This window comes from Magnolia sinica, chromosome 13 (assembly GCF_029962835.1).
Source record: "Magnolia sinica isolate HGM2019 chromosome 13, MsV1, whole genome shotgun sequence".
Lineage (NCBI taxonomy): Eukaryota > Viridiplantae > Streptophyta > Magnoliopsida > Magnoliales > Magnoliaceae > Magnolia > Magnolia sinica.
The window spans coordinates 42758554-42780525 of record NC_080585.1 but is presented as its reverse complement, the minus strand read 5'-3'; the positions used below and the strand labels follow the sequence as shown (position 1 = coordinate 42780525).

Sequence of the window (21972 nt, the reverse complement as noted above, 5' to 3'; positions counted from 1 at the left end):
CCTAGAACAAGAGGCCTAGCCCGCTACATCTAGCTTTGCCCTTTTGAACACCTCCAACACCATCCCACATCTATTCTGAAAGCATCATCTGTTTCTTTCCCCCAAATGGCCCAAAGAACTACTAGCAACACTAGAAGCCACACCACCCTTCCTCCTTTCCCGATGCCACCTCCATGCCAAGCCGAACGAAGCATTTCAGTAGAACCTGGCATTGCCCACGGCATGTGAAACAAAAGCAAGAACCTCTCCCACAAACTATGAGCAAAAGGGCAAATGAATAAACAAAAGCGGTCAACTGATTCCGCATTTTGCATACACAATACAGATATTGGGAAGCACCATCATCCTCCTTTGAAGATTTATCTATAGTAAGCACCCTCTTCCTTCCCACCAACCAAGACCCTTGGGGATTAGGAGCACATGTGAAGATTCAGACACAGTGATTAGGAGGACATCTAGTAAATGCAGCCCTAGCAAAGAAAAGAAAGAAAAGTATGTGGGGGACCAATGACATATCAATGGAGACAGAAAATGCTAGATGAGGGGCAACATGAATACACATTGACAAGAATAAAGGAGATGCAGTAAGTTGCATCGATAGTAGGGATTGCCTTACGAGTCACACCACGATGTAGCTCTGGTAGAGCAAAGACAGACAAGAAAAAGGATGCCGACAATCATTTTAGCTTCAAGCCAAGTAAACCGATTATGGAAGCTATTTAATGTCTTGAACAATTGATTAAGAAGTATAGAGGGAAGAGCATAACTAGTTAGTTATGCTGATGGTGCCCCAGGATATATCGACAACATTGAATGCTCATACAAATTGAAACCCGATGGTATTGTGCAAACTTTTGGCCTGAGCATTGTATAATATTTCTCCTACTGACCAAACTTGTATAAGATTTTCCTCGTCTCTTTACACTAACTTGCTAATCAAGCACATGTAGAAACCAACTTTGATTTAATAAGAAAGCAAACCAAAATCTCTACTAACTTTAGGAACTTCTGGAACATCAAAAAATTGAAACTTTTCAAACTTGGAAACCCATTTACAATCCCACGAATTGCCCTTTTGGGCTCCAAGGTAACACCATCAAATATGTTAGTCCCAACGTATTCCATAACAGCAATGGTGTCCGTAATGGCCACTGTCATTACTGTTACAATTCACACTATGATGCCCTTACAAATAAAATTAAAATTAAAATTAATTTTTTTTTTTAAAAAAAACCCTATTTTGGCCCCATAACTGAGTGTTACAAGTTAATTTTTCCATAACGGCATTACAACCATTATGTCTCATAACGCGTAACAGTTACCACCATTACCATTATGTAACTGTATTGGAATACCTTGGTTAGTCCCACACTCGCACTAAGGGTAGCCCACCACCCACAACTCAATCCTAGCCAATTTTTTTTTGCATTGTGGTTTCTTCGTTGGCAATTGGCCATTGTATCACTACAAGTGGCGCATACTTGGCCACTTAGAAACTTGTAGATTTCATAATATCTTACAAGAATAATAAGGGCTAACGTAGAAAAAAAAAACTCCACCAGTAGTAACGTGCCAACCAGTCCGAAAAACTTGCATGTGAAAGATGGGGGGGCCCACATCAAAATCTTAAAAGACTTCATCATTTCTTAAAGGCATGTTAAGGGATGCAGTAGAAAAAACTCGTAGGAAAAACTCATCTGGTAGTGATGCACCAACCGGTCTCATGCCCAGTAGAGAGTTGATGGTTGTTAGACTGTCAGTCATTAAACTTTTGCCCAGTAATCATGAGTAGAAGAAACCCATCTCAAATAGCAGTAATAAAGCCATGATGAATGACTAGAGTAATGTATATGGGTCTCGTTAATTGAGTGAGAATGGCTTGTGATGAGGTGAATGAATTCCCTGTAGCATCCAGTTTTCATAGGGGTCAGCCATTAAGCCATTTTCAATTTCATACTACTTACAGATGAATTACACACTAGCATCCAAAGATGAGATCCCTCGGTGTATATTGTTTGTGAATGAAATGGTGGTTTCTGAGTTGTTCACAAGACTAGAGGGATCAAATGCTAAGTTGGATGTCTGGAGAGAGGCTCTATAGTCCAAAGGTTAAATAGTTAATGCAATCTAGACATTATTTGGTTTAATTTAGTATGAAAATATAAAGATGAGACTTCCATTAAAATTTATGGCCAAAAGATTTCTTGAAGCAGTTTGTATTGTTACCATGACTCTATAATTAAAACAAATGGAGATATATGGGATGTTTCTGATAAATTGTAACTAGGTGGATGAAGTAGAGCGTGCGGCCTCCAAAATGCTGTGTTTTGTATCGCCTCATGCAATTGAAACAAAAGGAAATTTTACTAGAAAGCTGTTTGATCAACTAATCTATATAGGGGAAAGTGTTGGGTGCAGAGCAAGGTGTGCCGTAACAGCCGTTACGGGACAATAACTACCATTACATAAAGGTTACGCATTATGGGGCCAATACAGCTTCTTCTTCTTCTTCTTTTCTAAAGACCGTAACAGGTACGGTCCATATCACAACAGTAACAGTGGTGGCCATTACGGCCACTGTTACAGTTACGGAATACCATGGAGGCAAGAAAAAAAACAAAGAAGAGAGAGGACAAATTGGTGTTGCAGAGATAAGGTTGTTGAGATGGATGTGTGGGAAGACTAGGAAAGATGGGATCAAGAATGAGGTCATTGAAAGTAATCCAACAAAATCCCCAATAGGAATATAATGGACCGACTGTGAGAGTTTGTCCATGTACTAAGAAACTAGAGACAGCCCTATGATGTGCACCCAAGCATGTTACATGCAAGAGATCAAGAGTCACTCCCACCTGATCATGTGTTTGGAACTTGTGGACCCATAATGATCAGACGCGTTTGGTCTCATCAATATTTTAGCGCCTAGTTTTTTATTTGGTAATTTATTTCTTTTGAGTGCAATGACCAAAATACCCTCACGTAAGGTTGTAGTAACTTAAGCAAGGGTGTGTTTTAGTCTTTTTCCATTATTAGGGATTCTCTCTTTGTTTAAGAGGCATGGAGAAGACAGCTTTGGACATGTGAAGACACTTGCATCGAGGGAAAGAGGATTTTTAAAGTCAACATGGTTAGGACAAGGTTATGTTGACGATTAGTATTTATTTATTTTTTTATGATTTCATAACCCTACTACTACCTACTAATGAGTATTTTCATTTGGAAAATGGATTTACCATATAACACAACCTAAACAAGTTTTTACATCCAAGAAACATTTCCATCATGGTTTTGGATAATGATATCAGTGAGAATATCAGCCACGCCTACAAACCATGCAACACAGAGCATATTGGACACACAGCGGATGGATTTTCTTGGCACCAAAAAATAAAAAAATAAAAAAATAAAAAAATGAAATATAGAAAAACGTAGAACATCAGAATCTATCATTTTGTGTGGTTTTAGCATGCATTTAATGGTGTATCAAAACCATTCTTGTTAAGAATGTTGTCTGTTAGCTTCACCTGCTGAAAGTCAACCAACGATGTCCTAATTGAGCACAATCAAGCATGGTCTGGTGGACCATGGCCCAATACATATGAATACAACAAAAAGAAGATTTTTTAAAAAGGAGTGATGGTTGATCCCTTCCAATAGTTTTCCAAATTGTCCATTCTGCTTTGATTTGTCAATCTCACTCAAATGTTGTGTTTTATCATAAAAACAGGTCTAAATCAAGTCTAAAAGTAGTTCCTAACCTTCCTCCATGGTTGAAATGAAGAAAGAAGTGGAAAAGGGAGAGATTTTGAAAATAAACATGTCAAAGGGGGCCTTTATGATCATATCAACCTTGTACCTTAGTCGCTATACGGAGAGTACCAGTTACATAATGCATCACATCCCCTTCAGGCCTTCTTCTTCTTCTTCTTCTTGAGAGAGAGGGAGAGAACCAAAGAGATGCCGTGAATTTGGTTCATGATCAAAGCAACTGAATAAACTCAAGAAACAAATAATGGCACATCTGTGTATATAGATGTATGAGAAGGGATTTTGTCGGGTCAGCAAACCACAAATTAGCATAAGCATTAACGCAAATCCCAAAAGGGATGCCATCGAATCAAGAACAAGAAATATGGTTGTAGGCTCTCAAGTTTGACTAGATATCACAGGTTTTCCCGTCTCTTCCAGCGCAAGCATAGAGCTAGAAGCTAAATTTTCTTTGTTAGTAAAGGCCAAAAGCGCCTTCACACACCCAAAGCTATGCCTTATATAGGCTTAAACAAAGAGAGAAACCCTTATTATGGGAAAGTACTAAAATAACCTCCTTGCTTAATTTATTACCACTTTTAAGTGATGGTATTTTAGCTATTCCATTTATTATCAGAACTGGACAATGAAAGGGGAAAAAAACTAAAAACTAAAAAAACTACCCACACGTGTGATCATGGCTTGCATGTGTGAACATGTTGGGGGCACATGTTCCAAATGTGTGATCAAATGAGGCCCATTCTTGATCTCTTGTGTGTAACGTCCTTCGTTGAAGAACTTGGCTCCGTCAACTTCATCATAATTTATTGCTTGTATGGCTCAGGGTTGATATGTTGAAACTCTTCATTGGAAAACCACCAACGCCCAAATTTTGGATGACCTTTCCATTTCACCAAAAACTTCAAATACCCACCTCAACATGTCGACTCAATCTTATCATCGATTACATCCTTGATTACTTCATCAAACTACCGCAATACTTTAGGTATCTCAATTGCTTGTTCTTCTTCATTATGAACTTTGTGGTTTCCAAAGTAAGCAATCAAACCCTCCATATTGAAGACATGACTGATTTTCAGTTTAGGTGGAATGTTTAACAAGATATTTATTTTCTCAAGTTGTTTCTTGACAAAGTAGGGACCCACATTCCTCAGATGTAGCTTGTGATATGATCCATGAGGAATGAGTTCAGGCCTAAGATGGACCATAATTTATTGCCTTCGTTGAACTATGCAAACAATTACCTCATGTCACAGTATCCTTAGTAGTTTTCATTGCTTGTCACAATCTTATAGATGATATCTTTATGCATCTCCTAGACGTGTTGCACAAAATCCCCAGCATCTTGATAGTAGTTATCGAGAGAGGTGGCTGATTGATAGGTTGTCGAGGTTTAAACAATGACAAACTCAAAAAGAGATAATCCTATCGTACAGTTTATAAACAAACACACCTTGGAAAAGACCGTTCCACATGTGAATGTGCTCACTGACAAGACATTGCAAAAAATTCTGAGGCTTTGATTTGCAACTTCCGTCTCATGAACTTAATATCTTAATCAGACAATGGTTTTGGGAATAGTGTGCAATCGGACCACTTCTCTGAGAAAAGGTCTGCAATGTACATCACATCTGACGTGTTCTTTTTTTTTATTTTTTTATTTTTTTTTATTATTTTAAGGCAACAAACTGAAAAATGCATTAAAAAAGGAAAGAGGATACAAAGGAAAGAAAAAGAGAAAAGCAAACAGAAAAAGAGGCGAAACTACTGAGATAGCAGAAGAGCCCTAGCTACCTAAAAAGCTAAAATCAAAACTTATCAGATCCTGAACATTAACAGCCCATTCGATAACCATCTTCTTTGCCCTAGAACCCACAGATGTAACAGAGGAAGAATTATCGTTAAAACATCTCTCGTTCCTTTCAGTCCAAATAGCCCACCAAATGGCAAGGATTGCCATGCACCAAATGACAGATTGGAGCTTCCCAAGCTTAAGGCCATTCCAAGAAGATAGGAACTCGGCAGCAGATTCAAGGGTGCACCAAGAAACCGAAAACCTCTGACAGAGATCAGTTCAAATTGGAGAAAAGAAAGAGCAACGAACCAGCAGATGATTAACAGATTCAGCCTCCTGCATACAACACAAACGGATATTTACGATCTGCATGCCTCTCTTAGCCAAGTTGTCTACCGTAAGGATTCTATTGCGACCCGTGAGCCATCCGAAGCAGATGAATTTAGGAGGAACCAGGTATTTCCAGATGAAGGGATTGGCGTCACAATAAGTATGCGCTGCAGGATATATGAGAGTGTATAGGGACTTCACGGAGAAAGAGCCCGATTTGTCCAGAGACCACCCAATATTGTTGAACTGAGAAATGAGAGGCATAGTCTTTGAAATGCAGTCTTGAAGGTCCGTAAATTCCTTGACTTCTTCATCATTTAGGTGAATGAAATGTAGTCCAGAGACCACCCAATATTGTCGGACTGAGAAATGAGAGGCATCTGACGTGTTCTTGTATTGAAAGAAATGAGCCATCATGGAGAATGGATCATTTTGTCCTTAATAATCTCAAGACAAAGTCCATGCTAAGATCTTCCCATGGTCCCTTTGGTACTGAAAACAAAGTGCACAAATGAGTGTTTTTAATCATGGTATGCCAAATCGGTTACGTATCGGCCGTATCGGCCGATACGTAACGGTAACGGTGCGAACCGTTACCCGTTTCGGGGCCGAAACGGCCGATTCGATTTTTTGTACCCGTATCGGCCGATACGGGACCGATACGGGCCTAACGGGCCGTTACGGGCCCGAAACGGGCCCGAAACAGTAACTTTTTTTTTAGCTCTGTTTTTGCCGTTTTTTTGAAACCTCTTGCTTTCAAACTGTTTCTAAGTCCTTCTACTACTAATTTCGACCAACCTTAGCTAGGTATTTGATAGAAAAACACATTATATTATAGATTTTTTTGAATCAAAGCTCGGTGGGCCATTTTTCAGAAATTCGTCAAAAATAGGTATTTATACTTTTTTTAATATATTTTGCTGTTTTAATCATGTCATATGATGTGTTAATCATAGTAGAACATGTTAATGTGCATTTTACAGATTTGGGGTGCCATTTAATAATTTTTTAATATTTTTTTCTATTTACGCATGAATTTTGGCCCCTTTTTTAAAATTCGAAAAATCAGTTTTTAATGGTTGTTTTGCTGTTTTAATCATGCCATTTGATGTATTAATCATAGTAGAACATGTTAATGTGCATTTTACAGATTTGGGGTGCCATTTTATATTTTTTTAATATTTTTTTCTATTTACGCATTTATTTTGGCCCTTTTTTTGAAAATTCGAAAAACCATTTTTAAATGATTCTTTTGCTGTTTTAATGATGTCATATGATGTGTTAATCATAGTAGAACATGTTAATGTGCATTTTACAGATTTGGGGTTCCATTTTATATATTTTTTATATTTTTTTCTATTTACGCATTTATTTTGGCCCTTTTTTTGAAAATTCGAAAAATCATTTTTTAATGATTCTTTTGCTGTTTTAATGATGCCATATGATGTGTTAATCATAGTAGAACATGTTAATATGCATTTTACAGATTTGGGGTGCCATTTTATATATTTTTTTTTTTTTTATATTTACGCATTTATTTCGGCCCTTTTTTTGAAAATTCGAAAAATCATTTTTTAACGATTCTTTTGCTGTTTTAATGATGCCATATGATGTGTTAATCATAGTAGAACATGTTAATGTGCATTTTACATATTTGGGGTGCCATTTTATATATATTTTTTATTTTTTTCTATTTACGCATTTTTTTCGGCCCTTTTTTTGAAAATTCGAAAAATCATTTTTTAATGATTCTTTTGCTGTTTTAATGATGCCATATGATGTGTTAATCATAGTAGAACATGTTAATGTGCATTTTACATATTTGGGGTGCCATTTTATATTTTTTTCTATTTACGCATGAATTTTGGCCCTCAAAAATAATTGCAAACACCTAAATGTAAGATATTTTCATATTACATTCATTCTAATATATCTATCATTGATAGTAGATAGTTAGATAATTAAATATATGAATTTTGTAGTCAAATTCAGGTTATCTGGTTCATAAATTCATCAGACAGTCCGATACAACTTCTCACTAAAGAGCGGACCGTTACACCACCATAAACATGTTCCAATTTATAAATGAATGCATATTTGGAATGCTTAGAATATTCCGGATTTAATCCATATTTTTTCATATTTTTTTGGCAAAAAAAAAATTTTGCGCCGTTACGGGCCGTTACGCCCCCGTATCACCGTTACGCCCTCGTATCCGTATCGGTTTTGGAGGTCACCGTTACGCCAACCGATACCGATACGGGACACCTTGTTTTTAATACACCCTTTGCCAAGTTGACATGCTCAGCATTGCTAGACCAGGGTTGTTCGTCTTTCATAATTCCCTTTCAATGGAAATGGTCTTCAACCATGATCATGTTCATGTCAATCCCAAAGTGACTACCAAGGCCTCTAGAATGCAACTCAACGCCACTAGCTCCTATAAAGAGCCCATTGCAATGCACAATCTTGTACTGTAAAACAGAAGCATCATGGAGAGCAAACCATGTCATCTGACCTTGAGTCTCATTGTGGACACTGATCTTGTAGTCAAGATATCTTCTTTCTAAGAGTGTTTGCTACCTTGTTCATTATGCTCACTAGATGCTTGAGATTAAAGGTAAATTTCCATATGCATACGCTCCACTTGCATATCACACACTTAACTTCTTCTGGGAGTTCAATTACATCAATGCTTCACGGTCAAAATAGAGTAGGAATTCTTGATGCACTAAATAATGTCTCCAATGCTTTAGGGTTTTTACCAATGTAGAACTCAACGTCATGGGTAGAATACCATTTTCATGCATTGTTGAGCTTCTCACTGAATATGCAACTAGGTGCCCTTCATAACAAAGGCAACCACCAATGCCCATAGGAGAAGCTTTACACACCATAGCAAAGACTTTGTCAAAGTCTGTTGGGCATAAAACTTTGGTCATCTTCTTAATTTCTTTTAAGGCTACAGTGTCTATTTCATTCCATTCATTAATTAGGGCCATGATGGATCAAATATTCCTCTCGTGAACAGAGGTAGAAGAGAATGTCATCAAAGTATACAATGACAAACTTACCTATGAATGGCCATACTGTTGTAGCATTTCCATCATCACTTGCACAAATGTCGTGGGTGAATATCAGGTTGAATGCATGACTAGCCATTGATACAACCTATTTGCCTTGAATGTGATCTTCCATTCGTCCTCGAGGCGAGTTCTTATTTGGTTATACCCACTTAGCAAATCAATCTTCGAAAAGATTGTACCATTTGACATCATATCTAACATGTTGTCTAGACATGGGACCAAAAAAGGCACTTTACAATAATCTTATTGATGATACGGCAGCTATAACATGCATCCAGCAGCTAGCATCCTTCTTTGGCATCAACATTGTTGGCACCACAGATAGGTTGAGGCTTTCATGAACTAAGCCCTTGGTGAATAATTCCTCCGCCCTTCGACCAAGCTCAATATCACACATTGGTGGTAACCCACTTGACTATTCATCAAGGACTAAATCCTAAAATTGGGACAGTAACTCCTGAATCTCAGGATGTTGTGTAGAATCCTCATCAATTAAATTAACCGTGCCTCTGCGTCCCACAAACGCATAGATGATCCCCTGCTCTTTACTTTCTTCTACAAAATAAGCCATATTGAATGTTGTCGAAACAGCTTGTCTCCTTTGGTTTCTTCTCTCATAGGTTTGAGAATGACAAGCTTCCCTTTGTACATGAAGTTGTACATATTCGTGTGGCCTTGATGAATCACATCTTTGACGTACATCCATGGGCATCCCAGAAATATATGTATGACTTTCATCGGGATGATGTACACTAAATTGATTCTTCTCAAGGACCCAAAGAAAAGTTCACTAAGCACCTTTTGGTCACAGGAATGAATATAATTAAACCCGTGTGACCTTATAGGGCTAAGGGTGGTCTGTGATCTTGCAGGGGTTGTGCACCACGCTTTGTGAAGCCACATTTATATTGTTGCCTCTGTCAATAATGTCCTTGACAACCACTAGATAATACTTGTGAATAGAAAACATTGGTCCTCAATCAATCTTCTTTGACTTCTTGTTTTGGCGCTATGAGGATTCTCCTAACTACCAGTGACAACTGACAACTTATTCCCTCTTAGGCCATCCATAACTTCCTCTATTCTTATCTATCTTCCCCTCTGTGGACATCATCATGTTCGTAAAAGTCTTCTTTCTTGTCCTTCGCAGAATTGGAGAGAGCAATGTCACTCCATTGCATAATGTTCATGACTACCACACTTGAAGCAAGTGTTGGTTGATCACCCTTGATTTCACATAATAGACTTTCCTTTTGCATCAACGTTTTGAAAACGGGGTGGGGGTGTGGATTAACACCATTATTGTTACTGGTAGAGTTTTGGCCAACTTTGTTATCCCAAGTTACCTCAAGAATTGATTGGTTGGAAGGCAATAGGACGCGCTATGGGGTTGCTAATAGTAGCGTGAGCGGGTGTATACCTCCCGACTTGAAAGCACCTACCCCTTGCCATTAACTTGTGCTCCTACAGTTTTCTTCGTGTCATTTAGTACACCTCATCCACAATGTTTAATCAGACAGTCATCAATTCTTGTTGGATGTTAGGCCACAGTGCATTATAATAATGCACCACCTTGCCATCAGGTCGGTTTCATTGGGCAACAATGGATTCATTCAAGAAGAGAGGAGCCCAAATAAAATGATCCCCAACTTGGGACACACACTAAGATCTGTGCACTGCACTCTCTCTGACTATTCTATATACGTGAGGGTAAGCAATATTAAGGGGGTACTCCCCACGCCGCCTATCTTCTCAAAATCTAATACGAGAATAATCCCCAAGAACAAAAGATCTCCCTTTTGAAGAAGTATGCCATCCAAAACACTGTTTTCCAAAACCCAAAAGCTCCACGCTAAGACGACTGCAATGTAAACCAACCCCCTTCCATCCATACCATATTTACTAGCAGTCACATTTCAAATGACTATCCTCTTCCTCCCCAAATCTCCACAACCGTTTTCCCAAAAGAGTATGATTCGTAAGAGTCGCTCTTATAACTAACTGTCCAAACTCCTTCACCTCGCACACTCCTCCCCAATCAACTAGATGAAACTTTTTTAGGGGTTCTTACCCACCATCTAGATCCTCTCCAGCTTGACCCTAAACATTGATATAAAGTACAACGGTTCAGACAACACGCCCTTAATTAAGGCAATGCGACCACCAAAGGACAAACAACTTGTTTATCAATAACAATACTTCATAAGAAAACTCAAAGGGTACAGCAGACAAAGCAAAATGATTGAGGCAATGGATACGAGTCCCCTCAAAAAGAGCCTATGGATCCAGAGCCAAGGAGCTGATGATACAATTTAAATCACAACTAATATGATTGAAACAAATCTCCCTAAAGTGAAAAAGTAACCATGCTCATCAAGTATAAAAGAAGGCTTCCATGGGGAAGGACAAGACTCTGATGCCCAACAATTGCATAGGACAAATAACAGCTCTTCCAACCGAATAATTTATGCTCAAACCATTCCACCACCACATCACATACATGCAATTCACAATGGGGAACCAAGATACATAGAAGTTCGATTGATTTGCAACCAAAAACCTGAGCATAAACATTAATTTCTTCTTCATTAAGCTGAACACCCAACAATTCACTTTTTTGAATGTTGACTTCTTGCCAGAAATTTCCTCAGGACAACGAAGGATCTTGTGCATATTATTAGTTTGAGTTAACAAACCAAAGAGACCGGATTTCTAAAAGCAACCATGCAACAAGACCCAAAACCAACAATGTGGGTATTCTCTAAGATAGGTTTTATAGAAGGCCTAGATAAAGCATAAGCCTTTGTAACCGTTATGATATAAACACTTATGTTTCAAGGCACAACACTTTCTCTATGTCACTCCATACAGTGAAACCTTGAGGCATTTAATGACTACAAAACACCCATTCAAATCAAATCCTAGTAATGATAGTTCTAAATGATTTACGATCATAGTTTGCATGAAATGGAGAGTGATTGGATCTGAGTACTAGAGAGGGAAGGACAATGCTCAAAGCAAAAAGATAGCAAGGTACAAAACAACCAAATCATAACTTCCAACTCATTGATGTTAATCAATTTCTGCATTTAATAATAGTGATACTTGTTATGGGTAAATCCGAACCGAGCCGCATCAAGGTCGACTTTGGCACTTATGAACAAGGCCTCGGACTGATAAGCCTCCAACCTGAGGTAAGTGTCCGACCCGAGGGCTCTTGCAGAGTTATGGCACCGACCCGAGACTCGGAATGAGTCATCGCACATCCTACAAGCAGTATCTCCGAGGTACAGCGGCCCGCCGACTCGATGATGTCAACTTAGAATGTAGGAGAGCTTCACCTACGCATCCAACATTCCTTTGAGTCGAGCCTCTCTACTTAGCATATCAATAATCTCCTTACCCATGGGCTCGGGTCGTCGAGTAAGATCCGAGCCATGAGATCGGCTCAGATGTGAAGTTGTGATCAGCGAGAGCAGTAACGCATGACTAGAGTAATGCTCATAGCACAATCTACGGGTAACTGCCAACGACCGCGCACGCGTAGCCTTCGCGTAGTGGCGATGACCGTGCCGAGATTATCGGACACATCCATCGCAACCCTCAGGTATAAATACAGATCATTTCTACAGATATAGGTATGCAATATCTCACACCCTCACTCTACTCTACGCTACATAGACCCAGATTTCCTAGCCCGACTTTGGCATCGGAGGGTCCCCTGCTTGAGCTAGGGTCTCCTTTGTTTACTGTTCTGTGCAAGACCAGGGTTTGCTCTGAGCACGCAGTGCTCGGCGGAGGGTGATCCAAATTTTTGCATCAACAATACTCATTGAAATATTAAAAGTAACAATGATAAATAATAATAATGGTTGTGATGGCGGTACTTTGCAATTACATGGTGTTGCTGCATGCATGAGAGAACTAACTATAACGAGGTGATGAGCATGCAATCATAGAAAAACCAATGCAGGCGAAACACCAGTGGCTTGATCTACAAACAGGCCTGTTTTCCACAATACATGGGCATATTACTCACATTTTCAGTAAAGATTCACCAAGATCTTTCAACCCCCTTAGAGACATCAGTGGGAGTAATAAAGGTGTGTATTCCACAACATATGGGCATATTACTCTCATTTTCAGTAAAGAATCCCCAGGATCTTTGAACCCCCAGAGAAACTTTAGTTGGAAGTAATATCAATGGTAACCATAAGCTTCAAGTCCCAACAACTTCCACAGTTCCAACCAATATCAAACATGTCCACCCAACATCCTTCATGGTCATTATTGCTATATAATAGATAGATTGACTGATAGAAACAGAAGTATTGAAAGAGAGATATACCCATGGCCATAGGCAGGTGGAGCCCTGGGCGCAGACTTCTCGGCCATTGCAACGTTAATCTTGTAGCCCCTCAAGTCATAATCTGATGCAGAGAAAAAAGCTAAGACAGTTTCCAGTGAAAATTATTAATATACTCAGATCAGGTACTGAAAAGTTCCATGTCATGACTTACTGTTATAAAATCCACCTGCAGAATGGGCTGCAGAGGGATCTTCATAAGACATAACAGCATCTCCTTTGCTCTTTCCACCATCATCTGTGTATATCTTTATATTCCAAGGCCACTGATCTTTGTAAGGTGCAAATAGTACTCTCTCTCTCTCTCTCTCTCTCTCTCTCTCTCTCTCTCTCTCTCTCTCTCTCTCTCTCTGTGTGTGTGTGTGTGTGTGTGTGTGTATCCAAGGTAATATACTGCAATAACGCATTCAAGCATTGAGGAGAAAACAAAAACAGAAAGCAAAATGATAAAGAAAATGACTAACTGAATAATTCATTACAGAACTGCTATGTCAGCAATTTGGAAGGGCTGTATTTAATAGCCACCACCATTTTTAAATAGAGCAAAACTAATCTTGCTCAGAGAGGACTGTTTGGGAATGTTGAAAGCTTTGGAAAAGACGTGATTTCCATGGGTATTATCAACTTTTCCCTGTTCAAGTACATGGATGTCTATTTCTTCCAAATTACTATAGGCTTACACCAGGGATAGGCATTAAGCCTGTGCCTTTTCGCATTGGTTATGGACGATTTAACAAGGGCATTTGCAGGAAGCCATCCCATGGTGTATGTTTTTTTGTCGATGACATAGTTTTGATTGACAAGAGGAGAGAGAGCATAAAATACAAAGCTAAATTTATGGAGAGATGCTTTCGAATCTATAGGATTTAAAATTAACTGGACTAAAACAGACTATCATGGAGTGCAATTTTAGTAATAATAGGAGTGAAAACGAGAAATTAAGATGGCTGACCAAGAATTTCCCTAAAATGACCACTTTCGACACCTTGGGTCAATAATTCATGAGTGGAGAGATTGAAATGGATGTTGCCCATAGAATTCAAGCTGTGTGGAAGAAATAGACATGTCCTCTAGAGTTTTATGTGATTGTCATGTGCCACTCAAACTGAAAGGGAAATTTTATAGGATAGCTATAAGACCAGCCATGCTATATAGAACAGAATGTTAGGCAGTTAAGGAACAATGTGTTCATACGGATGTGTAGCTGAAATTGGGATGATGAGATGGATAAGCGACACAACAAGGATAGAATTAGAAATGAATGCATTCGAAGGAACTTAGAAGTATCACCTATGGGTAAATGGTTTGGTCATGTGCAACAAAGACCAAGAGCCACGCTGGTTAGGAGTGAAATGGTGCAGGTTGAAGGTTCTAAAAGGGCATGGGGAAGGCCTAAAAGGACATGTACCGAGGTAGTACAAAAAGACTTGATCACCTATGGTCAAACTAAATGTAATGGCCCTTGATAAAGTTGAATGGCAGAACAGGATTCATCTAGCCAATCCCAATTAATTGAGATAAGGCTTAGATGATGAAGATGATCTATCTCTTCCAAGAAAGGAAAAAAAAAAAAAAAACATGTTAAATGTCAATTTCCACATTACAAAGACGGCTCTTGGAATTCTTTATTTTTTTATTAGAAAGATAACAGCTCTTGGAATTTGACCATTGAACTTCTAAACAACGGAATTTACCGTTGCAATCACAGTTTTTTTGTGTCCATGTTTTGGTTTCTTTCTATCAAAAATAGGGGTGCAAAGGGGTCAGGTCAAACCTGTTACCTAACTTAATAATAGTTGGGTCTAGGTCCAAAGTTCAAAACAAATTAGTAAAAAGGGTTAGTTCAGGTCCTCTTAAAAACAATCCAAACCAATACCAGTTTCTAAAATGGGTCCAATTTGGGTCATGCTAAAGTGGACCCGACCCATGGCCAAACCCAACCCAGACCCAAGAAAAGTGTGTGTGTGTGTGTGTGTGTGTGTGTGTGAAAGCAACCAGGTATCTCAAGAGTGAAAACAGGAATCATCACACATGTACACATGGTAATTACCATCTTTTTGAGCTATGAAGGGCCCACCAACACCAAAAAAGAAAAAAGAAAAAGGATTGTCCTAGATCACCAAATCCATGACTTAGATGGGACACTCCCAAGGGAACCATGGTGACATTGGAGAGGGTGATGCCACCATAGGAACTTCTAGATGGAATGTGGGCTCCGCCTTGTAATGACGTTGTGTACGCCATCAGAACCACTTGTAATTTTTATACCTGACCTAGTCCCAACTCAAATCCAAAATAAGATGAATGGGTTGGGCCTAGGTCCTCCTATACCTAACCCAACCCATTAAATAAATGGGTCAACTTTATTAACTTGGACCCGACACAGACCCAAACATGGTTTCAAGACTAGGTGACTAGGATCAACATGTTAGGTCTTCAAGTCGAGTTGTGACTCGCCCAAGTTGGGGGAGCATCAGGAGGGCAACTCCTAGAATCGAACCAGATCAAGTAGTATCAGATCCGAGCAGACTCAAACGAGTCTTAAAGCCATGGACACAACCAAAATTTTAATGGCTTTAATGTTTAAAAATAATAATAATAATAATAATAATAATAATTTTAAAAAAAAATAAAAAATTAATGGGTGGTATGGATCCAACAATTCAACCAAATTACTAAATGGGTCTGGTCCATCAGTCCGAGGCCTCCTTGACCCAATTTGATCCAACCCATTAGCACCTTTGGTCCATCAATCCGACGCCCCCTCAACCCATTTGCCCACATAGTTACAGAGGAAACAGAGGATTACGCTGTTTTTTGAATTGATAACATATTCTCTTTTTTCGAGTTTTTTTTTCTAAAATTTTGTATGTCTTAACAAAGCAATGCAAAGTTCAATGAAAGCTCTTGAAAAACCATTAAAATTAATTATTAAAATAAAATTTTAAAAAAAATAATCTAAAGAAAGCATATCAACCTCAACCCAACCAGAATTACATCTAAAATAATGCAGCCAACAAAGAGAGAATGAAGTACAAATGTACAATCGATGACGTAAATATGAAATTCATGAATAACTTTTTTATACAGATAAGGATAAACTCGAATTTAAGTATAATTTCTGGGTAATGAAATCATATGGAAAATCCTAATTATACGCATATTCAGCCCATCAAGTCTGGACAGTTTTTGGCAACCATGAATTGTTCTTCATAAAAGTGAAGGCCCCCATGATGTGTCAGCTTTTCAAGTAACTACAATGGATCTTTTGCTTACCCTAAAAGTTTGATTAAGATAGCCTTTCATAGCGGCACCATCCGTTGTCTTTTTTTATTAAAAAAAAGGATACCATCCATGGTTTGTCAACCACCATTGTTCAGATAGTGGCAACAATTCCAATACCCAAAAAAAAGGGTCTAAAAAACCAACCATTACATTGCACAAGGCTATCTGGATGGAAGGCAAGGTTTCTTCTTTTTAGATTGGATCGAAAGCAAGTTTTAACCTAGTTTTCATAAATTACATGAATAACTAGCTATTCGTTGTACATATACGTCGCACATGTCATATGAGCCACAAGTGTCAATGTGCCACAAGCAAAGCCACCGATCCTTAAGCACATCTGCCACATCCAAACTTTACTTGTCCCACGTGCCACCGTGCATATTCAAGTGACCCACATGTACCACTGTGCATCTTCAGATTTCAGGTGACACATGCCACACGTGCCAATACTGATATACAAGCATGCCACATGTCCACACCTGCTGGTGTGCCAAATTTTTACAAGAGCCACATATGTTTGTCCAAACAAAGTGTTCGACGAACAACAGTCAATATGGCAGAATAATCTATCCATGCAAACCTATTCAGATTGGCCTTATAGCTGGACAAATGTGTTCAAGATTAGCCTATCTGAGTAGAACTTTGATAGTAACCAAACGGGTCCTACGATCAGTATGTGCAAAGAGCAGGAAATTAGTTATGATTAAAGTTTGCATCCTTTGCCTCTGGAATGTGAACCACTGGAGCACTTGTTTATACATTGCCAGTTCACATGGTCACTTGTTTATGCATTCTTAATGAATTCCTTTGCTAATTGCTATCGGTTAGCAGGTTCTCATATACTGCTGCTTCACCATTGTGCTTCTAACTCTCAAGGTAGTAGAAAACAAAAATGGACTTCTTCAAACCCAGAAATATCAGCAGAATATCCATCTTCTCTAGAATCAAGAGATAGTGTTACAAAATGTATCAAATACAGCTACGCTGTAACAAAATGGAATTACAGACTCAGTATACATCATAACAGCAATGTGCTACGGTAAGCTGTATTTCTAATAGAGCAACTACTATGCATAACCAGATAGATCAACATAATCCGAAGAAATGTATTGGGTACAGCTGATGGTAACATGTAAAGCCCTTCATCTCTAAATTCAGAGCTGCAAATAATAATATAGCATGCACTTAAGACAACAAACAAAAAGAAACAAACAGGTCTCACCTGCCCAATCCCTCCAAAAAGTTCTCTCAATTCGTCCAAATTAACATCCGGCGGCAAATTCGATATGTAAATTCGAAAGTTGTCACATGTATCATCACAATTCCCATCACATTGCTTAATCTTCGCAGGAGGATCCAACCGAGCACCACCATAGCCACCAACTGGTGGTCGAGGGGGGGCGCCACCATCTCAGCCAGGAGCTACAACCAGTGGCCCTCCTCGACCGCTCCCCCACATATCACCTGACCCATCTCCACCATAACTATTTGGAGGAGCGCCACAGCTCGGAGGGTATGAATTGGGCCCACCACCAGCATAGCTCGGCGGAAGAACTGGCTCGGAACCATAATTACTATTTCCACCATAAGAATTTGGGGGTGGGGGGTAATTTCCATCTGCACCTGCACCACCATAAGAAGCCGGTTGAGGGGGAGGAACCTGAGCATATCCACTATCTTCCCTGCCATAAGAACTACCCCTTCCTCCGCTGCCGCTGCTGTAACTGCCACCTCTTCCGCCACAGTTCCCACCACTACCTCCTCCTCCTCTATTATAGCCGCCGCCGCCGCCCTGATCTCCTGCTCCAGCAGGACTCGGAGTACCACATTTATTACATTCAGTTCTTCCCGCAAAGTTCAGATTCCCACAGCTGCAGCCACAAACTTAGGTTTCAAGAACTCGTTTTCCACACAAAGAAGAGCAGAAACAAAAACAACCCCACACCAAAATACTGACTTTTTCTCAGCCCAGCATTCTGTACAAGTGGGCATATCTTCCAACAATCCAGATCCTACCTCTGGTGGGCCTTATAGCGGATGCAGAATTCAAAAACAATCCCAAACCATCCAATTGGTGGGTTTCTATCACAGCATGTAGACTGCCAACCATACTTCCTCACCATCAATTTACATGACAACTATCAGACAGGTAGGATAGTAAGATAGGTGGGGCTCTATGAGTCATATTCCATCCATGGCAGAGCCCACAAGATGGATAGTCTAGATCTCCAACAGGCAGGCCATCAAAAGAAAAAAAAAAAAAAAAAAAAACAAATATGCAGAAGTAAAGGAACACACCTAGAGTTAGGGCATAGCCAATCGTCATCTCTACCGCTGTCGTTGCCGCCGCCACGACCGCCACCCCGATTTCCTCCACCGCCTCGGTTCCCTCGATCGCCACCACCTTGATACCCTCCTCCTCCTCCATATCCTCCACTGCCACCTTAATAACCTCCTCCTCCGTATCCTCCGCCGCCTGGCGAATTGAAAAGGAACTGTTACTGAAACCCTAACCCTAGAAAGAGATGGAGAGATAAAGAGAGAAACCCTAACCCCAATACTGACCTTGATTCTGAGAATTTCCACCATATCCTTTGCCTCTGCCTCCGCCTCCGGCTCTACCATAGTCACCGCCACCATGGGGAGGCGGAGCAGGTCGCCCGCTCCGCCGGAACCGTACATCCCAGACATGGCTTTGATATTAGGAGATTTTTCTCCTCTTTCAAAAGAAAATAGCTTCTTTTCTCCGAGAGAGAGAGAGAGAGAAAGAGAGAGAGAGAGAAGGGGGAAAAACAAAAAGAGGAAAGCAGGGCGGTAGGGCATCAAAAGTGAACGGTTGGGATGAGAAAAATGGAATGTGTGGGGCCTGCCCTAGTTTATTAATGGCATCGAATCCGTCCATCAATTTCACCCAACCGTTCTCTCCTTGATGCTCAAAAATCAGTCCGATCCAAAATTCAAGCAGGCCACACCCCAAAGAACGGTTGGGATGAGAAATCAGAGGCTCCTGTGTTTTGGATCTCCCTGATTTTGGGGATATAAGGAGAACCTGAGAGTGTGGACACGATGGACAGATTGGATTTCATGGCAATATCACGATGGACTCCAAATCTCCAATACAAGGTAGTTTTTGCTGAACCTGTAAGGCTTTGTAATGGATCCAGCCTCAAGGAGAAAATTATCATTATCCATGACTTTGTTAATGGAGGGACCATGGGTTGGTAGATCTAGACCGTTAAACGGCCCTACAATGGATGGCTAATTCCTAAAAACATATCTCTGACCAGACTACTATAACCATTGGATCAGTGGCCAGCTACCAAACGGCTGGGAAGAAAGAACAACGAAGAGATGAATCAGAACACTATTGGCTGGATGCATCCCCATCTTATGGTTTTTTACTCATGAGATTGGCATAACACATGCCAAAGTGATAGAGCCGTGTGGGGTCCAGTCAAAGCTATTCATCAGCACCGTGTGGGGTCCAAAACATTCATCAGGTGTGGGCCACCCTTGAACCAAAATCAAGCCAGTTTGATAGGTCGATTGTAGCCTCACTCAATTTTTAACTTTGGTAGCTTAAACAATTGGACGGGTGACTGACTCGGTTGAGTCACACTGACTTGTTTTAGGTTGATTGAGTTTTTCAAGCCACAACTCTTGTTGAGTCCCGACCGAATCACAGATTCTACACTCAGCCTGAAATCTCGTCTAGTCGAGTTGAGTTGTCTGAGTTTTCCACCTATCATGAATGCGAATAATATAACATTCCAAACCTTTATGTTAGGACGTTCTGTCAGGAGTTGTTTGGATGCCTATAAAGTCATTGTAAAAGGATTAAAATTAATCTAATTGTAGGGATTATTTGGATGCATGTATTTATCTATAAAGCTTTTATAGATTGTAAATAAATAATATCTTTTAGCTGTAATCTAAAATCAGATAAAAAATCATGTTTCATATTATTGGTAAAGTCTTTTCAACTAAAAAGTCGTTATGTATGTTAGAACACAATGATTAATATACACTCATGATATGTGGGGCCTGCCATAATGTGTATGGTACATCCGATTTATCTATCATGTACTTCCCTTGATGCTCTCTTGTGGCTAAAAAAAAAAAAAAAAAAACTCGTCCATTATAAAATGGACCACGCGAGGGAAAGATGGGACATTCACCATTAAAAACTTCTAGATTACATTTGGGGCCATTGTGATAGGTGAAAGACATCCAATCCATTTAGTGTGTTCACACTTTAATGCTCTCTTAGAGCCCTCAAAAAATCAAGCATTTTTTATGTGATTTACAGACTTTGAAAGGTTCATCACCCAAGATATATGATACAAACACCTACTTATTCATTGTAAACACTTTACAAGTAGCCAAACACATAATTTATTTACCTGTAAATAGATTACCACTTAAAAGCCAAATGGAATAGCATATAAATCGATTACATTTGAAACTCTTTTCAAGTGTAATGTGTTTACAACTAAAAAAAATTACAGGCGGTCTTAAGAGCGGAATGATAAAACAAGATTTTGGGCTCCCAGGCGGTCTTAAGAGCGGAATGATAAAACAAAAATTTGGGCTCCCTCGACTAGTCGAAGGGAGCTCAACTCGAACTCCAACAACTGATTTTGGTGCGATATCCAATTTCTCCACAGTGGTGGCCCTGAAAGAAAAAAAGGGTTGAGGATCTAAAGCCATGATATCATGAAAGTCAACAAACAAATAAAAATGATAGACTACTTTTTGTATTACAAGGTTCCACAGACCCTCTTTACTCAATTTAAATGAAAACAAGGCAAAAAAGAAAAAAGAAAAAAAAAAAACAGAGAGAGAGAGAGAGAGAGAGAGAGATGATGAGAAATCATCCCAAATACAAAAACAACCCCCCTCTAACAGGGAAAAGAACTAAAATTTAAAAACAATAATAATAATGAGCCACCCTGCAAGAAGCATTCCAATCGCATAGGATTTTGAAGGTTAAATCCCCTATAAATTCAGTATTACACATGACACGTCACTTAGGGATCCAATACTTGGTATGATACAAAGGTGATTTAAAATATATATATATATATATATATAGATAGATAGATAGATATATATATATAATGATATTGCCAGAACAATAAAAGTGTAACATGGTTCTTCACATCTCTATAGGCTCCAGACGCATGTCACATGGCCCAAAATCAGATTGGTCCATGCATTAGGTGGTAAATACATGCATGAAAAGAAAACTGGTGGATAAAAAAATAAATTACAACAGTTTGTATTTTCGTCCATGCACCCCCCAAATGGCAATAACTCATCAAAAAGGCTTTGGAAGGCTC

At 39.3% G+C, this 21972-nt stretch overlaps 1 protein-coding gene across 1 annotated transcript; it reads right to left on the bottom strand.

Annotated features, from left to right (window-relative positions):
• Nucleotides 1-17834: 17834 nt before the first annotated feature.
• LOC131224251 (transcription initiation factor TFIID subunit 15b-like) lies at nt 17835-19321 on the bottom strand. Its single transcript, XM_058219786.1, has 3 exons — nt 19192-19321; nt 18929-19073; nt 17835-18501 (listed from the first exon to the last, which is right to left on the bottom strand). Exons 1-3 carry the CDS (start codon nt 19319-19321, stop codon nt 18042-18044), a joined length of 735 nt encoding a protein of 244 aa, XP_058075769.1. The 3' UTR covers nt 17835-18041.
• Between the last annotated feature and the right edge of the window lie 2651 nt (nt 19322-21972).

Excerpts from the sequence above, each read along its gene's own strand:
- LOC131224251 (XM_058219786.1), bottom strand. The coding sequence starts at position 19,321 with ATGTCTGGGATGTACGGTTCCGGCGGAGCGGGCGACCTGCTCCGCCTC. Across the intron at positions 19,074-19,191 it reads AATTCTCAGAATCAAGGTCA|GTGGCAGTGGAGGATATGGA; the intron begins GTATTGGGGTTA and ends GAGGTTATTAAG. Across the intron at positions 18,502-18,928 it reads TGGCTATGCCCTAACTCTAG|CTGTGGGAATCTGAACTTTG; the intron begins GTGTGTTCCTTT and ends TTGTGGCTGCAG.